At 35.3% G+C, this 9,951-nt stretch overlaps 1 protein-coding gene across 1 annotated transcript; it reads left to right on the top strand.

Moving 5' to 3' along the window:
* Positions 1–5,171: 5,171 nt before the first annotated feature.
* LOC145042492 (putative apyrase 7) lies at positions 5,172–7,266 on the top strand. The gene is made up of 2 exons (XM_078990934.1): positions 5,172–6,554; positions 6,644–7,266. The coding sequence occupies exons 1-2, from the start codon at positions 5,540–5,542 to the stop codon at positions 7,213–7,215; spliced, it is 1,587 nt and encodes a 528-aa protein (XP_078847060.1). The 5' UTR covers positions 5,172–5,539; the 3' UTR covers positions 7,216–7,266.
* The last annotated feature ends 2,685 nt before the right edge of the window (positions 7,267–9,951 follow it).

Genomic DNA, 9,951 nt, shown 5'->3' on the forward strand with positions numbered 1-9,951 from the left:
CCGGAAGGGGTCAGAGTTTACTTAGGAGCCGGAGCGTGAGATCCGTGAGCAGCCTCCGGAGTTGTTTCCAGAGTGAGACTTCGAGGGCAAAGTCTGATTCTAGTGGGGGAGAATTGTAACATCCTGATTTCCCAGGTATATTATTCTATTTAATTACTTTGGATTTTGAGGAGGAACTCGGCGAGTTGGAGCCAAGACTCGCCGAGTAGGGTCGCGGATGTTCATACGGGTTCACGTCCGGACTCGGCGAGTCCACGCTGTTTAATGAAACCCTAATCCCCCCGGGTTTGGAGCCTATTTAAGGGCACTTATAGCCTCCCATTGCGGCTACCAGTCCCTTGAGAGAACCCTAAGTGAGCCAAATCGTTGTGAGGGAGAAGAAGTCACTTTTTGATCCTTGAACCCTTGGTTTAGCAAGAAGAAGGTGACAAGAGCAAAAAGGAGGTGCGATTCAAGCAGTTCCAGAGTTCAGAGACATCATTTTGAGGTAATGGTTCGAACCTCCTTCAGTTTTGGTGTTGATCATTAGATTTAGGGTTTTCTAACCCCTTTGGAGAGTGATTATGTGGAGCAAATGGTCCCTCTTCGAGTTTGTGCCTTGGATCTGGACTCAAAGAGGTCCAGAGACCTTGACCCTTGGAGATTTATGGACTAGTTTGGGGTTATTGGCCTTAGGTTGCCATTTTTGGGACTAAATCTCCTTTTGATGCCTTGTTGTGGTTATACAAGCATCAAGTTTCGAACTTTACGGGGCATTCATGCTTGGGGAGGCCATATCTATGGTTTGGGGAAACAGATCTGACCTCAGGAGGTCAGTAGAGTTTGTGCATGGCATGAACTCACCGAGCTGTTCTTGAGACTCGGCGAATAGGGTTAGGGTTTCACGTAAATTGCTCAGTGAATGGACTTGCCGAGTTGGGGGATGACTCAGTGAGTCAGGAGGGGGTTAGAGGACTGGAGTTCAAGGCGGTACTCCCTGAGTTGTTCTTGAGACTCGGCGAGTTGAGTCGGGATGGCCCCGTGATTCCTGTCTGGTATGACTCGTCGAGCATAGGGAGGGACTCTACGTACCAAGCGGGACAAAGAGTTAGTGGACATGTGTGTACTCGCCGAGTCACTAGAGTGCACTCGGCGAGTTGGGTCAAAGTTTGACTGTTGACTTTTGTTGACCTTTACGGGTTTGGTCAGCAATGTGGCCTTTGGGCCAAGAAGGGGGTAAAATGGTCTTTTACCCTTAAGAGGGTGCCAAGAGAGGATTGAGTCTAGTCTCGAGAGTTATGTTCAAGAGAGCATTTGCCTTATGTGATAGATGGCGGCGAGTTCGATATGCAAGCGTGAGGATATCTGCTTCCTGCTTGCCAGGTGAGTCTTCTCACTATACTTTACCTTGAGTATGTAACCAGAGTTATGTGACAGAGTATTTGTATGCTATGTATGTTATGTGTTGTACTGCATTATTTCTATGTGATTTATGTTGTGCATGTTTACAGAGTTAGAACTGGAAGTTTCCCAGAGTTAGAACCGGAGGGTTCACACAGTTAGAACCGGAAGGTTCACAGAGTAGGGTCCACGGACCCACAGAGTTATAGCCTCGAGTGGCTAATATGTGCTATGTGTGGTATTTTGGGGAACTCACTAAGCTTCGTGCTTACAATGTTTTGTGTTATGTGTTTCAGGTTTCTCTCAGGATCACGGGATGGCACCGGCTTGATTCTACACACCAGAGAAAGAGTCATGTTTAGAGGATCCTGGTTTATTATGCAAGTGAAAATGGAGTTATGTTTTGTAATTCAATTATGAATGAGATTTTAAGGAAAGTGTTTTTAAGAATTAAATCATTATATTTAAATGAAAAATTGTTTTCAAATTTACGGTGTTACAATTATAACAAGTTGTCATTGAGTATACCTAGTAGTGAGTTGATACATGTTCTAAGGAACTTGTTATGTGATGACTAGGTGTTACCATGTGACGAACTAATAGGCAACAAATGATGGAAGCTCAAATTGGAATTAGTTTGTCTGCAGACCAGGTGAGTAACACTACTCTAATATCCATTGAAGTGTTATCTATGGTAGACATTACATGAGCTATATGATTAATTATTGTTGAGTAATTGAATGACATTTGAGAGATTGATTATTCTAAGAAATTAATATTTGATTGAATGATTGATTTTAATTGAGAGATGAATTACTAATTAAAAGATAGAAAGAGATTGTTCATTATTGATAGATTGATTATGATTGAGTGGGATAGATCTGGATAAGGAGAGTGAGTCCTTCCCATATCGAGAAATAGATATTGAGAGGGAGAGAGAGAAAGAGAGTGTGTGTGTGATTATTATTAAGAGAGATAAATTATGATAAAGAAAGATCTTGATAAAGAGACTGATCATGATTGAGATAGATTTTGATTCATAGATTAATCATGAAGGAGAGTTTGAGAGATTTATAATGATAGAGACAGAGAAAGAGAAATTATTACTAAGATAAATCTCAGACACACAGATCATTGTTGAATAATAGACCATTAGAAAAGAAACAAATTATTACTAGAGTTGATAAAAGAATATGAGAATAACATTAGTTGTCGTAATTTATTTGTTACACATTAGTGATGATTACTTGATTACGATATATGTATGTGGTTTATATGATTATATTAATGTATCTCTTATTTAATAAGTCGTGATGCTTATGTTGCTATAATAATTTATTTTGTAGGTTTGCATTTGCGACGCCCGACTCGATCCTGTACTTGTGGCCAATACGATTCTTGTGATAACTACTTGTATTCGAAAGTACTAAAGTACACTAAAATTGTTGTAAATTTAGAAATGACAAATTAAATTTTTAAGATGTACTTGGTATGAAATCCTGGTCGTTACAATACTCTCGGGCAAAGGAAGTATTAATAACGATAAGACAGGGCTGCTCGGCCAACTGATGGAAATGTTTCCCGATAAAAGAACTATAAAGATCCACCGAAGAGGGATGTCACAGGTACTACATTCTACGAATTATCATGAAAGATATACTCAATCAATATATAACTTAACCATCAAAGCGTTCTTCGAAAACTCCTTCCTAATGGACATCTGACTGTTATGTTGTGTCTCAGATCCGAAACTTCAGACTACTTGGGAATCTTGAAGACTAAGCTCAAAATAACTATTAAGGCTAGAAAATTTGAGATTTATTAGTCGAATTAGAATTTTGCTTTATCTTTACAAACTATGCTTTCACTCCAACCATTTTCTCATAAATATTCCAAAACTCATACTCTTTTCATGTCCATTATCCACTTTTGTTTGTCTCAAATGACTCATACCTTATCATTCATTTGTTGCATAAGTCCTTTAGATTCCACTTTCAATTATTCGTACTTTGCTTTTTTGAATTCCACCATCTTCCTTATATATTCAGAGATGCCCCGACCCATTAATTCAATTAATTACAATGTTATTAGGCGAACACAATAAACTTTCAAAAGAAATATTTTTATTATTAGAATCAAATTTACGACAATGCATTTACATTTTAGTTAGTCCAGGATGTACTCTGGAATTTGAAATGTTTATCCAAAGTATTCTTGTTCTACAAAAAACTAATTTATAAAAATTTAGAAACAATAAGTTGTTTTTGTTAGACTTGTTTTGATGGAAATAGACATAAACTAACTTATTTTTTTAAGGTTGTTTATATTGTTATGTTTGACAAGCCAAAAAATAGTTTATAAAACCAATTTAAAAAAAACTATTTAGACTAACTTTTAAGTTGTGATGTTAATCGAACCAAAAAGTAGTTTATAAGCCAACTTTTTAAAAGAAACTATTTAAACAATCTTTTCATATTTTTAAAATTTTTTCCTTTCAAATATACCTTTATTTAATTATCAAAAACATATTTTTCTTAAATATTTTTTCATATCGTTTTATATTTTTCGGTTAGTTATCGACTAGTTTTATCGATCAATCATTTTGTATTGGAAAATAGACTTATTAAGTTAATTAACTTTTAAGTTTGCTCACATCTGGGTAACTATTTTTTTTTTTTTTGTACACATTTAGGTAAATAACTTTTTGAAAATGTTCATATATGACTATTATGACCGGTTGTAGCACGTTACATCCGGTCATAACCGATAATAATGGTCATATATGAACACTTCCAAAAAATTCGTTACCTAGATGCATACAAAAAAAGATAGTTATCCAAATGTAAACAAATCGAAAAGTCAAGAGTAAATTACACGAATGATCCCTGTGATTTTAGTAATTTGTACGTTTGGTATCTAACTTATTTTTTTTTTACTCGGATGATCATTACTGTTTATTTTTGTTGTGCGTTTGGTCCCTATCTTACCTCAAAAAACTATTGTGTCATTTTTAATTAATTTCTTATTTATGCATTTTTTTTATATATTAAAAAACATTTAATAGACCTCAGATATCTGTATCTCTTCACCTATAACCCACTGTCTCTTCATTGGATTTTCCGCCACCACAACCCAACATAAGGGTTGTGGTGTTGGTTTGCCGAAGTTGAAGGACCGAAAAAAGAATGGATGATGAAGACGTAAATATTACTAAAAGATGGAAAGGAAATAGAAGTTGAGAAGGATGAGAGATGAGATGATGACTGGTTGAACCCAACTTAAATATGATTTCAGGTTTAGGGTGAGAAAATACAGATATGTGAGGTCTATTAATTTTTTTAAACATATAAAAAAAAAATAAATAAATAAATTAAAAAATAAATTAAAATGACACAATAGTCTTTTGAGATAAAACAGAGCCAAATGCACAACAAAAGTAAACAGTAGGTATCATCTGAGTTAAAAAATAAATTAGGGATTAAACGCACAAATTACCCACATAACCATTCGTGTAATTTACCCTTGACTTTTTGGTTTGTTCACATCTAGATAACTATTTTTTTTTTTGTACGCATTTAGGTAATGAATTTTTTGGAAATGTTTACATATGATCATTATGACTGGTTATGATCAGATGTAACCTGATATAAACGATGATATAAACGATCATATGTAAATACTTTCAAAAAATTCGTTTTTCTCAAATATGAATAAACCAATATTAAAAACGATTAGTTTAATTAATATCTCATGATTAATTAATGTCACCCTTCGCAATTTATTTTCTTTTAAACAATGAAGGCCGTAACTAAGCCGTAGTTCTGGCCGTCGATCCTCGTGGCAGCCACCCAGCCGGTTTTCTGGTACCAGACGGATCTGAACAACTCAAAGGGAGTGATTGCCGTTGCGGAGGCTATACTTTTCTCCACCACTCAACCCCGGAGTTTAACATCACAACCCGGTGATTTGATCATTCACGAACACAAAGGTATGTATGTGATTCACACTCACAGATCGATAGAATATCGCAATCCACTGTTCTACAAGTCTATTCAGCCATCCAAAAGCGATATCACATCATCACCGGATCACGTAACAATCCCGGAGTTACTGTGAGTCCCCCTCCTAAGTCCCTTCAATTACTTTTTTTTTTCTTCAAATGGAACCTAAATCCCCTTCGAAAGCCAAGCTTCCAATTCTGGGATTTTTTCATCATTTTAGAGTATTAAAATCCGGCATCGTCATTGTATTATTAGTACTACTGTTGATATTAATTGGGTATTATTACCTTATTCGTAATCCGCGATTTCCCACATATTTCACTGTTGTAATCGACTGTGGAAGCAGTGGGACTAGAGTAAATGTATACGAGTGGATGTGGATGTCTAATCGGAATCCAGAATTACCGATTTTACTTCATTCTTTTCCTGATAATTCAACAAAAAACCATGATCGGAAACACGGTTGTGCATACCATTGTATGCAAACCGAGCCTGGTTTAGATCAATTTGTCGGGAATTCTTCCGGCGTAAGGGCATCTTTGGAGCCATTAATTCGTAGAGCTGAAAAATGGGTACCTTATGAAAGACATAAAGCTACTCCAATCTTCGTATTAGCTACAGCCGGATTAAGAAGATTAGGTGAACATATCGCTAGTAGGGTTTTGGATGATGTTGAAGGTGTAGTCAAGTTACATAAGTTTAATTACAGAAAAGATTGGATTAGGGTATTGAGTGGGAGAGAAGAAGCTTATTATGGTTGGATTGCTTTAAACTATCACATGGGTGTTTTCAAAAACTCATCAAGATTGCCCACATTAGGGCTTCTTGATCTTGGAGGTTCTTCATTGCAGGTAGCAACAGAAATCAAAGAGCCAACTGCTGGTGTTTTTAGATCAAATATTGGTTCTTTTGAAATATTCGCGGATTCATTACCCGATTTTGGGTTAAATGAAGCTTTTGATAGAAGTGTGGCTATGCTGAGTCATTCTCATTCACGAAAGGGCGATTTGGGAATTTATGAGATTGGTCATCCCTGTCTTGGTGATGGATTTATGCAAAACTACACTTGCCATGGATGCTTGGAAAACAAGATTTCTTCATTGCATTTATTTGGAGAACCAAATTGGGAAAAATGCAAAGGGCTAGCAAGAGCTGCAGCCATTAAACTAAATGGTCAGTTACTTCACTGTTTGTATCTTTGGGTATTATCGTCATTTAGCATTTTCATTTTCTTATGAATCTCACGAAAAGTTTGACTTTAGGTGAAAAGATGGTGAATTTGATTGGAGGGAGTCACTCTGTTGCACGTTTCCATGCGTTATCTGGATTCTTTGCTGTTTACAATTTGTTAAACTTAAATGCAGAAGAAGCAAATGTGTCAAAGATTTGGGAGAAAGGTGAGCAACTATGTTCAAGATCATTGACTGGTTTGACTTTGACCAACATGGGGATAAATCAAAATCAAAATCAAAATCAAAATAAAAAGTATGGTGATTTTCTGTGTTTTCGGGTTCCTTATATGGTTTCAGTGATTGAAAATGTGGTTTGTGTTGGTGATAAAGATATTATATTTGGGCCTGGGGATGTTTCTTGGACCTTAGGAGCTGCATTGGTTGAAGGGAAAGATTTATGGGGTGTTGACGCTTCAAAAGCAAAGAGTATAAGTATTGTTTCTTATTTTGGATTTAAGAGGCTGATATTCTCACCTTATTTTGTGTTTTTTATTCTTGTAATCCTTTTATTTGTTGTTTATCGTAGCCAGATTAAGCTCCCCATGTTAGGAAGGAAGCCAAGACAACATTATTCATTTGGCCCAAAACGTCGCCCTGTATAGGCCCAGATGATTCATTTTACCAATTACAATTTAAATACTCATTTTTTTTTTTTTTTTTTTTTTTTTTTTTTTTTTTTTTTTGTAGAAATGGTGAACATTTTTTACTTCTTCATCTTTTACTTAATAGGTGCTTACATGGCATTAAAATCGACTACAGTGTGTTAAGGGTTCAATATAACAAGTAAAAACTGAGTTTAAACCCCTAGTAGAAAGCCAAAAATAAAAGATTAAGGGACTTTTAAATCAAAAATAAAAGTTTGTAGGGCCTCATTCAATCGATTAATTTTCAATTTAATTGCTAATCGATCAATGGATTTTGCATTATAATATTGATAAATATGACGAAAACGCAACGAAGTAGTGGACAAAGAAATATCGTAGGATGACACGAAGACATCGAGATCAAAAGCTAAAACGAATCGAAGAAATGCAGGATTGACCATGTCTTAGTGTTTCAATCATATCTCACGCGATTCAATTGTGAAAAGAAGACAAAAAGCCCTACAACTTATATGTTTTGAGTTTTTTTTTTGCAAATTCTATTGATATGAAAGCCGAAATCAGCATGAAATTTGGAGTAATGAAAGTGTTGGAATCCAAAAATTACATGCAAAACCTTACAACCACCTTCCCACATTGTTACCAACTCAAAACCTTACAATACCCATGCATATCCCACATCTAAACCCTCACAATCCTAACCAAAATCCCATGCGAACTACCCTCCCTAATTTCTTGAACCCGACGTAAACAAACCACCTAATTCTCCCATGCACACACATGCATAATGAGAACCTCATTTAAACCAACTTCACTCTCACGTGAACATTGAACTGCCTCATTACTCATAACCCATGCAAACCCTTTTTATTCCACATTAGCTTATTCTAATAACTAACCACGCATACTAATCCTAACATCTTGCACCCCACATAAATCAAACTTCCTTATTTTCCTTCCATCTCAAGGAAACCAAAACCTTTCTATCACCCTTGACGCACATGCAACCCTTATACTCTCATAAGTCATAACACCATTACAAACCTTCTTAATTGCATCCCACATCGTCAATAATCAAAAGCCACCCTTCCAAGGTAATCGATTTTATCCTAAGACGGACCATTGACGTTACACAGACCGGTAGTGAACTCACCCTAGGTACTAAGATAGTTTGTAGCCAAACTATAGACCCCGGCTAATGTGTGTAACCTTTATATTAATTCATGTTACAACTTGGGGAAATAATAAATCAGTTTGATTGCCTTATCGACATAGGGTACTGGTGAGTGGTTACTTTTTTCATTTAACTTACAATTCGATTAAAGTTATTTTTAGTTTTTTCTAAATTTCAAATTTATATATAATCATCATGTTTCGTTCCTTTTAGTTTAAAGTGATTTTTCCGAAACAATTAATTTTATCAGCATCATTAGTTAGTTAGTTGGTTGTATACTAAACAGTAAACACATAATTTAACCACAAACTCCATGGATTTGATCCGACTTATCATAGTTATCTAGGTTGGTTAGTTTATTTTTTATGGAGACAACTTTGATCACTTATCAAATGAGTCGTGTAGAAGTCATGTTGGGTATATTATAGCATTTGAATCACGAAGACAATAAAAGGAATGAGGTTTCTAACATTTATGACAAACATTTTTCTAATTTTAAATTGTATTTGACATACTAGTTGAAACATTAGATTTTGCATGATAAGCTAACCAATAGTTGATAAAGTAGTAACATTTGGAAAAAATTAGTTGATAATGAAAAGACAAAATTGTAAAAATGGTCCTGTGATATGCATTTTTTTGGATTTTAATCCAAACATTGATTTTTTTGGTTTCATGGTCATTTTAAACTAGTTTTGTTGTGTTTTTAGTCTCTCTGAATAGTGAAATGATTTTAATAACCTTGGGGTTTAGAATGAAATAGTTATTTTAATAATTAAAAAAAGACAGACCCACCTCTCTCTCTCTCTCTCTCTCTAACCTGCAACTAAAATCGATGGAGCTATCTATCTTTCTTGTGCAACTAATGTCTGAATTACCACTTTAACACAAATATAGATCTAGATGTAGGCACACAAAAATCCAAATACACACAAACACAACACATAAAATGTAAATACACAATGATAGGGATCGAAAAAGAAATACAGAGAGTTCAATGGTTTAGAATGAAACCTAGATACACACATAAAGATACATTGCTCTCAAATTCGTCACCCACCTTCAATCTCTCATCCTTCTTAGTCCTTGCTGAAAACCATCTTCATCACCAAAAGTGATACTAGATTAACGTTCAAATTCCTACCTTGTAAAAAAATAGCATCTTCACTTCCTGATTCAATCTCTCTCATCATCACCATCAGGACATCACCTTCCATCATCGACTCAATCTGCTAGCATCAACCAACACCTCGTCACCACCCAATACTTGTTGAATCTTGAAGGGATTTGATTGAAGCTTTCCTGTAAATACCAAATTAATCAATAATGAGCAAACACACCATCCTATTCATTAAACCAATCACAAGTCTATTAACTACACTAGAACTTAAACCTCCAAAATTATCAGATGCAAAATTGTAAGAATTCGAAGATTGTTGCTTCAACAAGTCGAAAACTAGAACTTAAACCTCCATAAACCCTCCACCGTTGATACCGCTAGCCATCAGATTCACAAAGCCATAGACAGAACAATCGCAATGAAGCTTTCAGGTGACGCTATG

This window comes from Lactuca saligna, chromosome 4 (assembly GCF_052625555.1).
Source record: "Lactuca saligna cultivar CGN05327 chromosome 4, ASM5262555v1, whole genome shotgun sequence".
NCBI lineage: Eukaryota > Viridiplantae > Streptophyta > Magnoliopsida > Asterales > Asteraceae > Lactuca > Lactuca saligna.

Coding starts and splice junctions, on each gene's coding strand:
- LOC145042492 (XM_078990934.1), top strand. CDS start 5,540: ATGGAACCTAAATCCCCTTCGAAAGCCAAGCTTCCAATTCTGGGATTT. Junction 6,555..6,643: donor TGCAGCCATTAAACTAAATG/GTCAGTTACTTC, acceptor GTTTGACTTTAG/GTGAAAAGATGGTGAATTTG.